General features: G+C 35.1%; 1 protein-coding gene across 2 annotated transcripts; it reads right to left on the reverse strand.

The window, feature by feature from the left end:
- Positions 1 to 980: 980 nt before the first annotated feature.
- On the reverse strand, positions 981 to 16,786 carry TMEM106B (transmembrane protein 106B). 2 transcript variants are annotated; one of them, XM_011362985.2, is made up of 8 exons: positions 16,611 to 16,786; positions 14,227 to 14,448; positions 11,610 to 11,673; positions 10,153 to 10,312; positions 4,431 to 4,571; positions 4,143 to 4,192; positions 3,354 to 3,407; positions 981 to 2,633 (listed from the first exon to the last, which is right to left on the reverse strand). In XM_011362985.2, exons 2-8 carry the CDS (start codon positions 14,444 to 14,446, stop codon positions 2,495 to 2,497), a joined length of 828 nt encoding a protein of 275 aa, XP_011361287.1. In that variant the 5' UTR covers positions 14,447 to 14,448; positions 16,611 to 16,786; the 3' UTR covers positions 981 to 2,494. The 2 variants fall into 2 exon arrangements, with proteins under 2 accessions (XP_011361287.1, XP_011361295.1); XM_011362993.2 differs by lacking the exon at positions 16,611 to 16,786 and adding an exon at positions 16,357 to 16,567.
- Positions 16,787 to 17,875: the final 1,089 nt, after the last annotated feature.

The raw sequence follows: 17,875 nt of genomic DNA on the forward strand, positions 1-17,875 counted from the left end.
AAATCACTAGATTAGGAATTATATTTGTTTTCTCCCTTGTCATTTCTAAAGCTACTTATAAAATATAAACTTAAAATATATATTTAAGCTTGCTTGCTCAGGTATGAAACATGTTTCAGTCAAAAACCAAAACAGTTTAGTTACCACTGAAGAAGTGGTAACTTGCTAATGATTTTTCTTTCTCCTTTGAGAACTTGGCTAGGTAGAGCAAACCTGGTACTCCTGGTACTCCTATATTTCTATTACTCTACCGAGATATTTTTTGTCACATTTTATCTAACTTCAGATCATGCTACTTGATACAAGATTTTAAACCGTAATTAAAACACTAATTCTAAGCTGGCAAAATGAATAAATATTGATTAAAACAAAAGTTTAAATCAAGTTTTAAATTCAGTTCAAAACAAAATTTTGAGCTCAAAAACAAAATCTTTGTGATTGGGCAATTCTTTTACAACTACACATTCAGGGAAAAGTCTCCAAACGTTTGAGTAAATGGGGACATGAGCTGGGCATTGAAAAAAATATTAAATAATTTTCTAGGAAAAAAGAACAAAAATGGGCAAAGTATGAATAAAGGAATGAATTGTTTACAAGGAATGGAAAACATCTTGATTTGGCTGGGCTATGAGTGAAGGGCAATGACAGGAAATAATATTGTGAATTTAGATTGTGGCCAGAAAATAAGGTTCTTAACACCACAGTAAAGACTTGGGCTTTTTTCAGTTAAAAAAAAAAAAATTGGAATAATAGCAACAGAGATTTCAAGTATGAGACAGATTTCAGACATATTACAGAGGTTGAAAAGATAGAATTCAACAATGGATTGAAAACTAAGTGGATGAAAGAAAAAAATCAAAGATGATGCTAAAGTGGAGTTGAGGTAAAGACTGTAAGGACTTAGGAGCTTTAAGCTAAAGGACTTTCAGTATCTACACAGATTTGTTTATGTCAAGAGAATTTGAAAAGCATAACCAAGATACTTGACTGATACGATTTTTATTTTTCATGCTAAAATTTTTACAAATTTTATTTTGTCATACACAATTACAAGAGTTAACAGTTACAAGTGGATTAAAAAATAGCATTTTGGGGCACTTCTATTCATTTTACTATCACATTTTGTTACATGAATAATAACATAACAATAGTTATAATTACAGAACTGCTCAACTTGGATATTTACTAAGTGAGTTATGATGGAGGCTAATACATTACATAAACAAAGAATAAGTGCCCACATAGTCTCATATTTTACATTATTCTCTGTTCCACAATTAAGATCATAGGTTAGAATCTACCCAGTGATGCCATCACTCAAAATTCTGAGCAAGGTGAAGTCAGCAAGCATTTCAAATCATTTTCCAAAATCTTACTTTAGTTCTACAAGGAAATATAAGACAAAACATACAAGACATGGCTTGCTTGATTTTATGCATAAAACAAACCATTACATAATGAAATTATGCACATTTTGCAAGTTGGCATATGTTCCATCTCACACAATAATTAAAAGATGAATAGTACTTACACAGTACTTAGAATATCACCCAACTGCAGCTGATACAGTATCTCCCAGACTTCTAGTTTCTAAAATTCTGGGGGAAGTGGGACAATTTGAACTTTAACAGTCTACATGGTAGTACTATTACCTCTCGGCCATTGGCCCAATACGAATCCTTTTTGGTTTTTAGTATACAAAATATGCTAAAACATTTCTCTTAAACACATTTCATTTAATGTAATGAAACAGAAGGCAATAATTTCCTTCTAGAAGAGTTAGATTTAGCTATGAAAAACTTGCCGTATACTTGTTAAATTTATGAAATATTTTTAGGGTCAGTTCAGACCATACTATATTTAATTTAGAGCCTGTGTTAAACATATGTAAAAAGAACTACAAACATAATCAAACATATTAATAGTTAAAAAAAATGGAAATTACCATTTTTATCCCAATAGTAATTTTATAAATATATCACTTGCTTTTATCCAAATAAAGGATAAATTTCAAAAAATCCACTGTGAAATTTACATTCTAAGCACAAAAATACATAAATATTAGTTCTAATCAGAAATTTCAGCTGACAAGTGAAAATTTTTACTTTGAAATAAGCAGGTCTGGGATATAGAAGTGAACATTTTGATCGAAGCGCATTGTAAATATATTGTTTTCATGTAAAAATAAATTTGTTAAAGAAATAATGTTTAAGTCTTTTTACCCTACCTTCTCAAACACATATTTCTTCCTTAAAATAAAAGTTTAAGATAAACATCTCATTTAAAATATGATTTTACAAAATAAATCAAATTAATTACTCTTAGATGTATTTGAGCCTAGTAGTTGTGGCTTCCAGGTGTTATAAGCTAAAAATCACATTATGGTTAGTAACCTTAATGGCTGACAACCCAATAACTTGAAATTCAATCCATACTGCTAATCAAAGGGTGACATGTATTTATTTGTAAATTTAAGGGTTTTTTTTTTCAGTTTTTATTGTTGTGGCTGCAGTACATTTAGATATTCAGACTGCCCCAACTGATAAGTTGTGTTCCTTCCACAATCGACATACTGGTACCTCTCCTGGGATATCTGCTCAGAGTGTCCAAAGTATGTTGTTGTTACAGTGACTCTAAAAATAAAATAGGGAGAAACATTGAATAGTTACATATAAGAAACTTTTCTAAAGTGAGAATACTTTTATATATCGAAATTCTCTCCAGAGAGAGATTATTCGATTAATGGTAGCTTCATATTTTGGACAGGGCCTCTTAGGTAATATTTCCTCTACAGACAACAAAAATTATGACTGAGCAAGCCGCAGCCAAATAATTTATACAACAAATGTAATTTTTTTAAAAAACACCTATCTTTGGATAAAATATATAAGTTCATTATACTATTAAAAATAATCATACAGTTCTCTTATCATAGGAAAAGAGTTAATCAAATGTTAGCTAATGGCCCAAATACCAAACCTACAATGTTTTAACAGCTTAGGATAATATCTGATTTACAAACAAGTAACATTACTTCTCACTAATGATCATTTACCACAGACAGGAAGGAACTGGAGGCTCAGCCCTCCTCTCAATCCCAACCCTTGCGATTTTCTTGAGTTCTTACAAGGTCCAGATTCACTGTTTAGCAGCCACGTGATCCTTTACTATTTCCTGAGCTCTCATTTCCTCATTTGTAAAGTGGGATACTTACTGAACTTCGAAGCACTCTTCTAAGGCTTAAAACTCAATTGAGAAGGCATTTGTAAAGATGGTATGTATGTTCTAAACCAATATTATAATTCTGAAGTTTGAACAAAGAAATATCTCTTTCAAAAAAAATTCATACTCACTGCATCATGAGTACTATGTTATGCACTTTGATGGATATCAGCGTACAGAAATCACTGTTAAAGAAAAACAATGTGAATAAATGCAACCTATGGGATTACAAACTTAAAAATTTAATTATGATTCTTACTATGGTAAAGTTAATAGAGACTATTAAGATATAATAATAAGTATTTATTGGTTGAGCATTTTCTATACCTCAAATAATGATTAATATTTTCATACTTCTTATTCTAGAAATATATATTCTTTCCTAGTACAGAAGTTGTAGAGTTGTTTTAACATGGACTATAAATTACAACTACTTCCTGTTCACATTTTGAAGTTTTACTAACCAGTTTGTTCTACATCAGGCTGATAGCGAAAGATAGTGAAAATTTACCATTACTTTTTCACAGGAGTTAATAATCATTTAGAACCAATTTAGAACTTCAAACCAATGGAGTATTACACATTATCAATGTTGTTAGTCCTCCTACAATAAAATATCAAAAAATACTAGAATATATGAGAATATGGTTTCCATAACATAATTAACAAAAAGTGATATAGTACATACAATCCTAACTCTGAAAAGTAAAATAATTAAAAATAAATTTTATGTGTATGGTTCATGTACATAAATGTTTAAATATGTTGTAAAGGGAGAAGAGAAATAAGCAGAGGCCAGAAGGAATATTCCAAAATGTGGTCTTCTGACTGCTAAGATTATGGGAGAATAAATATACATATATTTGATTTTCCATACTTTATAATTTGATGAAAAAAATCATTAAAAAATCAGAACTTACAACATATAACTCATTTCCTCTGCTATGATAGTAGGTACAGTGTAATCAATCTGAAAAGCAAAAAATGAAACAAACCAATAGAGAATAGGATCAAAATATCAAGTATTTCATAATTTCAGAGATCAGAAATATCTCCCTTTATGAGTCTGATGCTAAGACTTTCTTTTAGACATGCGGTGGATACGTTTCAAAGTCAAGTTTTGAGGAAAATCCCACCTCCCTCAAGCTAATATGATCACAAAGTTAAACTCATTAACTTCTCCAAAGTATTTCATGACTGAAACTTACCTGCTTCATATCCAGTGGGCCAATATTAGTTATGTTGTTTAAGCGTGCCTTTCCAATAACTGTTTTTGCAAACTGAACTTGTGCAGTGATGTTTTCAACTTCAACAGAATAATAGTTATTATTCGTTATATTTAGTGTGTTCTGAAAAAGAAAGGAGGAAGAAAATGTATGCGTCATATGAAAATAAGCACAACAAATATGTAATCAAAATTAATAAAGAAAATGACCAGTTGTGGCCATGCTTCACTTAATAGGAGAAATATTAACAAAAATGTCAAAGAATATTGAATGAACTGATTAGTTTTATGCATGAGTACTATGCATATCATATGTTATACTAAACATACAATTAAAAAAGTAGGCTCATAAAATATATGCTGTAGGACTATAGAAAAACGAATGTTAGAAAATGTTATTTGTGGCCTTAGCAAAAATTGAATAAAAATAATTTTAAATTTCATCTCAATTTTTACTAAATGTTAATATGCAGATGTCTCTACTGACTATATTAGTAAGCTACTCCCTATTCTAATACAAAGTAACCATATTAGTAAGTTATTTCCTATTCTAATAAACACAAAGCTGGCCACTTAAAATGTTAAACAGTACTTTAAATAAACTTTTTTGTTTAAAATAAATTGGAGAAACAGGAAAAAATAATGGTGTAGATGATAAAGGCTTTGTTCATCTCTCTTGCAACCAAATCAAAGTTGTGACAGAAACACAGGGCAAACAGCAATGAAAGTCGCCTAGGATCTATATGAAAGTAAGCCCTACAACTAGGGGGAGAAATAATCAACCTGCAATGGTAGAAGGCAGGAGGGGGCGAAGACGCAGGCTGCCTAGTCCTGAGAGACCGAGTTGGACAGAGGCTACGGCAGCAGCAGCAGGTGCAAAAGCCTCTTAAAGGGGCCTTGTCTGCAAGTGGACTTTCACAGTGACAGGCCTGCTTGCTCTGAGCACCAGCACCCAGTCAGCTGCATGGAGTACACCAGGGACTTACAGAGCGACATTGAGTTGTTGGAGTGAGGGCCGAGGCGAGACGCTCTGTATAGAAGTGCCGGGGGTATCCATTGTTCCTCTGTTGGGCCCTCCCCAACCCCAGTGTGCGGATGCAGCCCAGCCATAGCTGAGACATCATCAAACTGGATAACAGAGGTCATCTACCCAGGAGATTCCCTGAAACTCTGCCTCCCCTAACTCGTGGCCCCAACCAAGCCACATCCAGGTGTGTCCTCAGCGAGTCAGGTGTTCCTTGCTGAGCAGCGCCAAGACTCACACTAGTGGCAGCTGGCCTCGGTTTCTGGTGTGGTTTCTTGAGGCAACTAAAACCATAGCATCTGTGGATTGTTTGCTGAATCTTAACAAGTGGCCCTGGAGGGGCACAGGCTGGGGCTAAACTTGGCCTGCAGCTGAACCCTTCTCAGGACTGTGCCACTGGACACCTACTACACAAAGTTGTGCTAACGTAGAGATGCAGGAGCTTTGCTTAGTACATAGAAAGAGACACAGAAAGGCCGCCAAAATAGGAAGGCAAAGAAGCAGAAACCATGTGAGAGAACAGAACAGAGATCCAAGAATAATGAAGTCCAGTGATCTAACAGATGCAAAGTTCAAAACACTGGTAATAAAGATGCTCAATGAACTTAGGGGAAGGAGTAGATGAACTCAGTAAGAATTTTTTAACAAAGAGATAAAAACATAAAAATGGAAATGGCAATTATAAAAGGGAACCAGTCAGAAATAAAGAACACATTATTTGAGATGAAGAGTATATTAGAGGGAATAAACAGAGTGGGTAAAGAAGAGGATCGAACTACCGATATAGAGGATGGGGAAGCCAAGGACACTCAATTAGAATGGCAAGAAAAAAGAAGCTGAGACTATAATAATAATTTAAGGAGCCTATGGGACAAAATTAAATGTAAAAATATCTGTGTCATAGGGGTACCTGAAGGAAAACAAGAAGTTGAAGAGCTATTTGAAGAAATAAAGATGGAAAACTTCCCTCACCTGGTGAAGAAAATAGACATACAAGCAACTAATTGTCTATTATATTTCAATAAAGTCGAAAGAAAAAAGAAAAAGAAAAAAGAAAAAAAAAGTGTATAAAAGGTTAAGTGAATATGTGAATATGTATGTATACCCATTTACAATGAAAAGAATGGGAATCTTCTATAAAATATACATGTATAATATTTATGCAAAATTTAATTGCTATTTCTATTGTCTCAATAAACATCTATTAGTATGATTTAAAAATTTTTTAAAATAAAAGAAATTGGTATTTTAACTTCTATAGAAATAGAGATTTCCACCAGGTCACTAAGGAGAAGAAACGAAATAAATTCAGTCTGTTTGGTTGGAAAGAAATGCAGGTACATCACGTTTATACTTAGGTAACAGCTGGGGCCAATTTCTGTGATTCTAATTCACAATTGTCTTAAATTGTGTACTTTAGAAAAGAGCCAAGGAAATATGAAAAACTGTTAAGAAATAACAGATAATATATAAAACACCAAAAACATTCAGAGCAAAACAAACCATAAACAAAATCAATAGACACTAAATAATAAATCTTGAAGAAATATTTGTAAGACATATAGTAATGGTTACCATCTATTACAAAGAGCCCTTACAAATTGAAAGACAAATTCTTAATAGAAAAAAAAGAGCAAAAGGTATGAGTAAACGAATCAAAAGAGTACAAATATAAATGTCCAAGAAACGTTTAAAATTCTCAAATCCATTTATAACCGGGAAAAGTTGATTTAAGTAAAAATGGAATACTGCTTTATATCCATTAAACTAGTAAAATTGTGGAAAGTGACGAATTCTATTCCTGGCTATAATATGGGTGTATTTTTACATTCTTGGAAAATATGTGAAGCATTACAGCCATTTTGATAATCTAGAAATAAACATTAAAAAAATTATATATCTTTTTTGACCTAGCAATCCTACTTCTGAGCATTTATTCCACAGAAATAAAAACATTAGGATGTTAATGACAGCATTCTTTACAATGGGAAAAAAAAGTGAATGCCCATCCATAAAAAGAATGATTGAATAATATTAAATCATTACATGGAATATTATGTAGCCACTAATAAGAATGAGTTAACTCTTGGCCAGAAAATTAGGAGAGATTTTTACAAGGAAGGTCTTAACAACTGAGAAAACCAAGATGCATAAAAGATGTAAAAAGCATTGTTTTTCTGAAAATAACTAATGATCTAAGAAAAACTGAACACTTGAGTTTATTGGTTAATAGGAATATGGAGAAAGATATGAAGATAGAAACCAGTCTTACTAAAAAAATAAAAATTGTGCTAGCAATTATATGATCACATTTATGCATTTATTTAAATTATTACAGTTATAAATGTAGAAAAACTTTTTAAAGTTCTATAAAATAGTAGAATTAACCTTTCTCTAAATACATAAACATGTTTTCATCTACTTAGCTCTTAATACCCATGTCACTTTCATTTCTAGACACTTTAGGAAAGGGACTGTTAATCTGAGGTCGATGGACCTTCTTATACAGACCAGGGAATGGGATTCAGGAGAATCCTGGAATCTTTTGTAAATGCAAATAATGTTTGTATGTGTCTTTTTCTGAAGTGTGTATAGTTTTCCCTGGAACATTAAAGGAACCAATGGTGTAAAACAGGATGAGAACAAAAATACTTATGAGAATTAGAAAAAGTTATATTGGAAGATAAAAAGAAAACACACACACACAAATTAAGAAAGAAAAAAGATAGGACCAAAAAGTTCAGTATCAAAGATTAGATTCTTTTTTTTTTTTTTTTGAGAGCAGTTAAGAAGCCATTTAATTTTTAAGTCAAGGGACCATAATCAGAAGCTTTTAAATAATGATTTATTATCAAAGGCCTAAAACTCTCTATGATCTTTAACTAGCAAATTTACTTTCAGAAATTTATCCTAAAGAAGTAACGTGAAATAAAAACAAAGTTTAAGCACAAAGATGTTTTCTGAATACCTAATAGCAAAGCTAAATATTTAAGAGAATGGTTGACTAAAATGTCATACAGCCATGTAAAAGACTACATGCAGCCACATAATATGGGAAAATGTAATAAAATCTGTTAATATGTGCATGTGTATACACTTGCACATCTATGTATCCTTCAAACACTTCTGAAAATATCTGATTACACTTGCAAATGTATATATGTATGCAAATGTATATATGCATTGTTAGCAAATATATATATATGTTCATATTTAGGTCAAGAGAGTAGTTAAAATCTTTACACATCACAGTACTTTCATATATCTTAAAATGATAATTAGGATAATTTCCTAAGTAGAAAGAGAATAAATGGCACTAAAAAAGTTAGTACTAATATATTGATATAGAACCTGCAGAAATCTCAGCCTCTTATCTCATGGTCATCTAGCTGAAGCTAATGTTCATTCTACCTCATATTTAATGTTCAGTCTCTTCTCAATTTAGTTAGGTGCTAGTATGCCAAAATGTGGGAATTCCTGAATAATTATTTAAAATAAAGTAGAATATTGACATTTAAATATACTTTCTAGAATTTAAAAGGGAATGTCTGGAGGTTGGCAAAAAAATCTGGCCATTGTTTTAAACACTGTATGAAAGAGGAAAATATTCTCCTTGTTTAATGGAGATTAAAATGGAGAAACAACCGACAATAATTCCCCAGTCATATGAAATGACTTACAATTAGCATTGTTATGCTTTATGCACATATATATATTTTTTCCACATAGTTTTTTTTAAAGCCCTTAGATTGACAATTTTTGACAGGAATGAGGATAAATGGACCCATGGGAGTTCTCTTTTTCCTGTAATTAAGTAGTAATTCCACTTTAACATACCATTCCCTTTCACTCTCTGTCTCCACAAAACTCCCTCCCCCAACCACCACCAGAAACATCTGTACTTTAAGAAATGCTCAACTTTTAGCATATCGATCACTTCTGTAAGGAAAACCAAGTCCAACATCACTCCTCCAAACAAATTACTACCATACAGATATACCTTGAGACCTGAAGCCATAAATGATTGTCAATGGCATGATCAACACATATCTTCCTCTTTAATAATGCAGTGGTTTGCAAATCATTCTTTCTAAAAACAAACATTAACATGTAAAAAAGGTAGAAGATCTTCTCTGAGTTTTTTGTTTTGTTTTGGCGGGGAGTGGGGAAGATGTAGAGTCCTAAAAACTACTGTCCTGGGAAACACAGATGACATTTTACACATACTAATTTACAAAAGAAATCAAACAATCGCTTGCACTTTATCTTTAAACACAATAAAGGAATGATCTATTAAAGATGGCAAAAACTGTATTTCACAAAATGCAAGGGAATGAAAACGTTACATTTATAACATCTATCAAATCGACTTGCTAGTAGCTATGCTAAGTCAAAAGTTGGCAAGCAAACAGACTATAAATGTTTTTGCCAGCAATTAATTGTTTAGTTCATTTTACCGTCCCAAAGACATCGTCAAATGCTAAATGATTCTGTATACACACTGCCAGTATTTATTATTTGCCGCTTTCAGCAGAACCAGAAATGAGAAGGTTAACAGAGCAGATATACAGAAAGCAAACTAATCAGTGTCACCACTACCGTTCTCTCAACAGGGACAAAGGTGCTGCTAAATACCATAAAGAAATGCAGTAGAGTATTTTTAATAAAACTTTTTACTTACTGTGATATTTAAATATATCATACGTTTTTTGAAATCATAACTGACGTATGCTGATTTTACGCCAATATATTTCACATCGATTGAGCGAGGGAAAAGGAAAAATACAGCCAATCCAGATATCAGCAGACAGACAAACACAGAAGCCATCACATACAGTTTTCTGAAAAGGAAAATGGAGTATTTAAATATATGTACATCAAAAATTACATAATGAAACATTTAGAGGATATTTTCAACTTGAATTTTTCCCCTATAATGCCAGCCGGATAACATCTATCTTACAAGCTTTTTACATCATAAAATAGGGTTGGGTCTGAGTCTATTAAGTGTTAAAATGTCTTTAAAGATGTATTCACATTATTATTACTGGGATTTCAGACTTATTAGAGATAACACATTACTGCAGTGATTCCCAAATTGGGCTGCATGTCAGAATCAAGACAGGGCACTTTAAAAAGATATAGATTTCAAGACTCCCTTCTGAATTCACTAAAGCAGAATTTTCACATGTGAATTTTGCTTTCATGATTCCCATGAACCCCCATGATTCCCATGAACTCACCAGAACCCCTTCGGAAGCCCTTAAAAAAAGATTGTCAGAGCTACACGTCTCATCAACTTCACCTCAAGTTTACCACCATCCACTGTTGTTACACAAGGTACTAAAAAAGATGGTCACTTTGTATATCCACTTCTGAGATTGTTTCTCTAGTTTCTGAACCTTTTCTCTCCTTTATCCATATTTTTGCACTGTGCAAACTGGATTCTGCCCCCAGCAGGTTTTTCCTTAGGATGTTCCTATCTTTTTGTAAGAATTTTCATTGATTTCTCTAAGATCTTTGAGGGATTAGGATGGTCCAGTTCCTTCTGATCTTCTCATGACCCTTCATGGTTCTCTGTGGCCTTTTTTGTATTCTCTCCAAGCAATAGTATGTAGAGTCCTCCCTCCCATTTTAACAGGTTATTTTCAGAGGTATTTGCTAGAAGTCCTCTGAGTGGGATCCTCTTCTTTTTTAGGTGAAGTATTTGCTATGGGTATCACGGTCTTAGGACTCTTAGGAACTCTCTTTTGCTTTCTTTTACAACCTCCACACAGCTGCTAAGCATGTTTGGGTCCTTGCTGTCATGGTGTGAATACCAACTTTTATTTTGGGGCGGGTGGGAATACTTTAACACTCATTTTTTAAAAAATAAACATGTTGCCTCTGTGTCTGTTTCCCACTGCTGTTCTAGGTTTAATAAATAGATTTGAGAAGATTCAGATACTATGCAGCTTTCAAGACCAACCCCAACCAGGATTTTATTTTTTGATAACACAAAGCACGAGAACATAATTCAACAACCTGAAAGCATTTTTCCTTTTAATAGTGTTAACTAAAGTAATGATTATACATAATTTGTTAAAGCAAAAAACGCAACCTCTCAAAAAAAACTTCTATTTTCTTATAATCACTTACGTTCTTCTTGGCCTTAATCTCTGATCACTATATGGAATCAATGCCACTAGCTGGTTTTCTTGCCCTAAAAGTGAAAGAAGTAGGTTTAAAATTTTATTAACATAATTAATTAAATATTTAGTGGCTCCTCATCAAAGTCTTGTTTGGAAAGATGAGAATATCACCTGGCTCTCATCTCGTTCCTTTAGTAAACCGCTCTCAAAATCTTCAAAAATTATAAAGTAGAATTTAGGTTCTAGAGCAGATCTTATTTTTTTTTTTTAAAAACCAAAAGGCCAACCAATTGAAAAAAGAAAAAAAAAGAAAAAAAAAAAATCCTTCAAATAAAAAAAAAACAAAACTAAAAAGTTCCAGCTTTCAAAGGACCTGAATTTGTCAGGTCTCCCTTCAACCCTATAGTTTTCCATTAAGATTCTGATTTAGCTATCTGGATCAGAGCAAAAGAAACATATTGCTTCCACTGTGTCTTGAAACTCTTGTAACTACAGAGGTTCCTACACCACCCCCTGGAAAATCAAAACTGACGCCAAGTCTCATGCTCCAGGATTCTTTAAGGCTGCACCTCTCTCATCACTTCAAAATCCATCATTTATTTCTTGGGTTGAGCTATATTCATATACTTTAATGGGCAAATAGATCTTTAAGTGTCAATTTTCCAATCTTATCAGAACTTGGCTCTTCGTATTAACTATTAAAGCACCATTGTCAAATTCTCTTTTAAAGCCCTCCATAATGCTTCTATTATTTCTTCCGGCCTTCTCCACAACTCTTCTTTCCTTTATACACTACCCCACCACACTCACATATAAATATACACATTACATACACATACACATATATACGCATCCATATATACATCTGTATATTATTTGTGTATGTATATATGCACACAAACACACACATCTCATTTTGTTTGGTGGTATTCATGTGGCTAAACTGCAATCCTGGTTAAAACCAACCCTTAAACTACTATGCCTGTATTCACACAGCTAAATGTGGATTCACACAGCTAAATGTGGATAGAGGAAAACATACAACTATGGTCACTAGTCTCATTTTAGATCTCTAATCTCAAGTGGCCCTTAATGATGCCAACAATCATGCTATACTTCCCTAGTTCACTTTCAATTTGACATTCCAAGACTACAATTTCATAACTTCAACTATTTTGAAACCTCTAATACCTTCTTCCCTAGCATCACTCTCAGCTCATGCTGTGGCAAACAGAACTCCTGCAAGCTCCTACAGCCACAACCACCCACCAAGCTACTTCTGGGTCCACACACTCTACATTGTCTCTTGTCACTAAGAGTAAAGTGCAGGCAAGTGTAGCCCTCTGCACCTGTGCCTATTAATTAGCATTCACACATATTATTCACTCCATCTTTGAAAAATCCCCCTCCTGATCTCATAGCCCCCTCCAGCTATGTCACTTCTCTCCTTTTCTATATAGCAAAACTCCTCAAAAAAAACTATCTTCCTACTATATAATTTCATTCCTCCTATGCTCTCTTGATCCCACTCTATACATGATATGCAGGATTCCAAACCTGTTCTTTTAAAGATCTCTGGTGGCTTCTACATCACCAAATTCAATGGTTTATTCTCAGTCATTAATTGATCTATCCACAGCTTCTAACATAGTCGATCACTCTTTTTTCCTTGGTTTACGTTCTACATTTATTTTCCAGGACACCACGGATACAGAGATTTCCTTTTATTCTAGCTGATTTTTTCAGTGCCTTTGTTAATTCTTTCTCACATAACTGATCTTAAAATACCACAGGGTTCAGTGCTAGGGTCCCCTTTTTTCTATTCACACCAATGAACTTGGTGTTCTCATCCGACTCACCTGAATACGGATGACTGCAGCCTCTTACATCTTGCACTTGAATTCCAGGCCCTTATAACTGAACATATCCACTTAGGTATCAAATATACATCTCCAAGTGTACATAACTGAAACAGAGCTCCTGATCTCTCCACTGACATACACACGCAAACCTTTTCTCCGCCCTAATAAACAGCTACCCCATTCTTCCACTTGCTCAGACAAAAACACCTTTGGAGTCATCCTTGATTTCATACTATCCACAACATACTTCCAGGCTGCTAAAAAAACCCACTGGGCATACTTTGAAAATATATCCAGATAATTTTTCCCTTCTCCCAGCCTGGTATAGTAATACCTTCAACTAAAATAATCCTTTTATCCTCAGTTACTATGTCTGCAAAGGTAAAACCGTAGCATTCAAAGGCAAACTCAAATATAAATTTGCCCAACCCAAGGCATTTATCAGAGACTCTGGTACATCTTACGATGTCACTTTATCCTTTCCTTGGGGCCTCTCCAGTCACATATCAACTTCCACCAAGCAGAAAATGAGAACAGCACAAGGTAATGTTATTGTTTTTATTGCTGCCACTGCTACTAAAGTAGCCTACGAATAGCACGTGGGGATTATTCCCTTCTGACTTCCCCTGTGATGTACTACCAACTGATTTTTTTTTCCCCCTATTTGGCTCATCTTCATATACCATCCCTCTTCATGTAGTTCCTCTTGTGCAAATGCCTGGAATCACTATTTAAAGGGAAAACAATGTAATGAACACATACCCCGAGGAATTCTTCCTGTTCCTTGACAAGTGGGGCAAGTGACACTATCTCTTCCTGTAAATTCCACATATGGAAACTGAGAGACATCTCCATTTCTTCCATCTTCATTATGGACTTCATTATTAACCAATCCATTCCTCATATTTTCAGTTGATGCAACTCCACCATAAGCATCTTCTTTATTTGAATGCAAAGGCAAATGAGAAAAAGACTTCCCCATGTCTAAAGAAAAAGAATAACCTTAAAGTAAACTTCAGGAAAAAAATGTATACTCAAGGACACTATGAGATATTTATACCAATCTAATTGATTTAGAAAAAAATTCAAAGGAATGTTCAAACTACTTTGGAGATTAGAATTATATTCAAAGTAATGTCTGAAACAAGGGAGTCATTTTTACTAGAGTCTAAAGTTTTTCCTAACAAAATATTATGAAATGATATATCAGACCTCTGGAAAGAATGGACTTTCAAACAACATTAAACTTTAACTGACGTCTACAGTTTCTTAGGGTTCTTTGAAAAGTAACATTAGGCTTCAGTTTTTTAGACTAAAACAAGAACACATTCCACTTTTAAGCCAATTAGCACTGAAGGTAAAAGTTGCTCTGGGCAGATTACCGCTAGGTATGATATGTATCACGGGGCAAGTTCAAAATAGTATTTTTCATCCTTTTAAAATTTAAGCCCCTTTGTGATCAATAAATCCACAATCTTTCTCATCCTCATATTTCTTGCTTTACACATTTAAACACTTGCAACAAAAACAAGTCAAAAGCCAAATTCTACAGATTTTTCTTTCATTTAGCAGATGGCAGGTAAAACTATTAAATTAATATTCCAAAATATTGAATACAATTTATCAATACAAAGTGGCGAAATTTGGAACATTTAACTGCAAAATTTTAGAATGACACTATCAAAATAACATGGGGAAAATTAAATATAAATTTAATCTAAACGTACTTAGTACCAGTACATACACAAAAATAACCTCTGAAGGTAAGTAACGCAGTAATGTTGCAGTTATGGTAATACCATTATAAGAATGAAAATAACTTAAGTGATATACTCCAATCTGCTGATATTGAGGGAAAATTAACAAAGGGATAAAGCAGAATTTAAAAATAAAATATTTCTTCTTTCTAAATTTCATCATATACCTTTCATCAGTTCCTAAAAATAGATTATAGATCTACATACAGAAAGATAAATGTTTCTTTTAAAAATTCTCGTTGACTTGAATTAAGAAAACTGACATTAAAAGTAATTCAACTTATCTTGTAGTATGAAAAAAAGTTTACTTTTTAAAACTGGAGTTCCATCCATGTGTTGAGGTCACTCAAACAATGTAATTTGCAGGAAAAAAAATAACTATACAACTAGTAAACAAACTTAAAATTGTAGAATGATAAATAACGATGCTTATTTTCACTATTTAAAAATATCTATGTACATGTTGTCCACATAAATTCAAAAACATAAGTGATTTATAATTCCTACAAATGCATTATCTTTTTTTGATTTATTTCAGTGACATTAAATCCCTGTCAAACCAATATTTGTCAGTCACAGTGGTTCAGGAGTGTATTAACAACACTGTCCCCAAAGTGGAATGCCTTAGGGAGAAACGGCACAGAAGGCAAAACCAGTGGCTCTGTCTGGGCCTCATCTAACATTTGCCTTGATAGTTGGCCTTTGACAGGTGTTTGTTTCATCAAGGCAATGGACAAGCGCCAGACTTTGTCATGTACTGGGCATCCCTGCCCTACTCTACTGGATTTTCCTCAGAGCACTGATAAATTTAACCATTTTTATTCCTGAAGACTGGTTGGTGTATAAAGAGATGCTAGGCCCCCTCCTCTCTTCCCGTGCTAAATGTTTTTTTATCGCAGTCTTTAAATTTACTGAAAACCAAGACCGATCTCAGACTCTGTGTGGAAAGAAAAATAAATAAATAAAAGTAGAGCACTCCGTCTAAATAGGTCGTCATCTTCTGTGATAACGAAGGAAGACAGTCCCTTTCGTAAGCTAAACAAACAAAACCAAACCCAGCATACGCTAGAAAGGTTAATGGTAAAATCTAGGCAACTGTGCAACCAAACTCAAGAATAGCAAAATCAGGGGCTACCTGACCGCACAAGGTGTTTGGGGGTCTGGAATCTGGAATCAAACCCGTGTGACGGGCTTAAGCGGAAGCTGCGAGCTCTTTGGCAAGAGTCCGGGTCCGGGTAAGAGGTAACATAACACCTCCATCAACACATCCCTGTGCGCTTCCGCCGCGGCAAGGCAGAACCAGCTCCCCGGCGGCCTCCCCTCCACCATCTCCTCCTCCTGGCCCAGCTCCGGAAGGGGACCTGGGGGCTCGCGTCTGAGATCGCTCACCCGCACGCAGAGCGCTGCGCAGTCCTGAGCTGCTCCAGCGCGGACAGGCCCGAGGACAGGGTCACGGAGTCCACAGACCGGGGTGCCACTGCTGGAGCGACAGGCCTACAGCAGGGTGGCCCCGGAGTCGGGGGGAAGGGCAGCGCAACAACAGTATCAGCTGATGCCTAGCCCCGGTTTAACCTGCGCCTGCGCATGCGCAGAGCGCTCCCATAGATGTGAGGCCTGGGAGACTGCACGACGCATGCGTCCTTCTTCTGCCGTCCTAAAACCCGGAAGCACAGCTGCTGTCTTGTGCTCTCCGCTTTGAGTTATCTTGGTCTCTTCAGACTTAAAGGTAAAAAGTGGCCACCCACGCCCTGGAAAACTTAAAAACAATAGTGTTGCAGGAATCGGCACCCCACGGAGGAACTTGGATGCTCAGACTACTTTGTTAGGGAAAGGAGAATTTATTAGGTCGACAGAGCGCGTGGGGTTAACAACTCCATGTACGAGCTCCGTCTGGTTAGATTTATGACAATTTATATACTTTTGCAGTGTCCATACAAGGGGCACATGATTCCTTTGAGGTTTTACAAGTGCCTCCTTTCTCAGGATGGGGAGGACGAGCTTTGGGTGCGGGGGCGGGGGGGGGGGTGGGGGCTGCAAGGCGGGAGGAATTTTCAAACCACTGGTCTTACAGGTGGTTTGTTTTGTCCTTTACCCGCAGGACCTTGGCGTTATCAGCTCCATTATAGGATTCTTGAACAGACAGACGGGATTTGTAGGCTATAAGCAGGGAGCAGCACTTATTGATGCCGGCACCTGCTCAGCTGATTCCTATCCAAAGGCTGAGCTCTAATTGTTACATAACAAGCAGTTTTACACAGTCTTGTTATTCCTGCACAGCTACAGAAATAAGAATATTTGTTGGTTAGCAAGCTATGAATCAACAGATGTGAGCTGAGAGTCCTTGAGGTGGGGAAGATAGCTATGGGAAGACATGTTAGCTGGAGAGCACTGGGCAGAATGGGGAGAGAGCAGTTTTAACTGGCTGAGTCGGTCATTTCTGTAGGCCCTTTCCTTTGCATTTTTTCATATATCTCCTCTCCTCTCTCAATAGTATCTTTTTTATCCCGCCCTGTCAGGCATTTCCTTTTGCAAAAGAGAAAGATGTGCACCATCTGCCTCAGCTGAACATTCTTGCGGTCATCTGTCTGCGAATCGTCGCAGACATTCGTGACGCTGGGAGCGGTATAAACTGGAGGGTAGACTCACGTCTGGCA

The sequence above is a fragment of the Pteropus vampyrus genome, unplaced genomic scaffold, assembly GCF_000151845.1.
Source record: "Pteropus vampyrus isolate Shadow unplaced genomic scaffold, Pvam_2.0 Scaffold4, whole genome shotgun sequence".
NCBI lineage: Eukaryota > Metazoa > Chordata > Mammalia > Chiroptera > Pteropodidae > Pteropus > Pteropus vampyrus.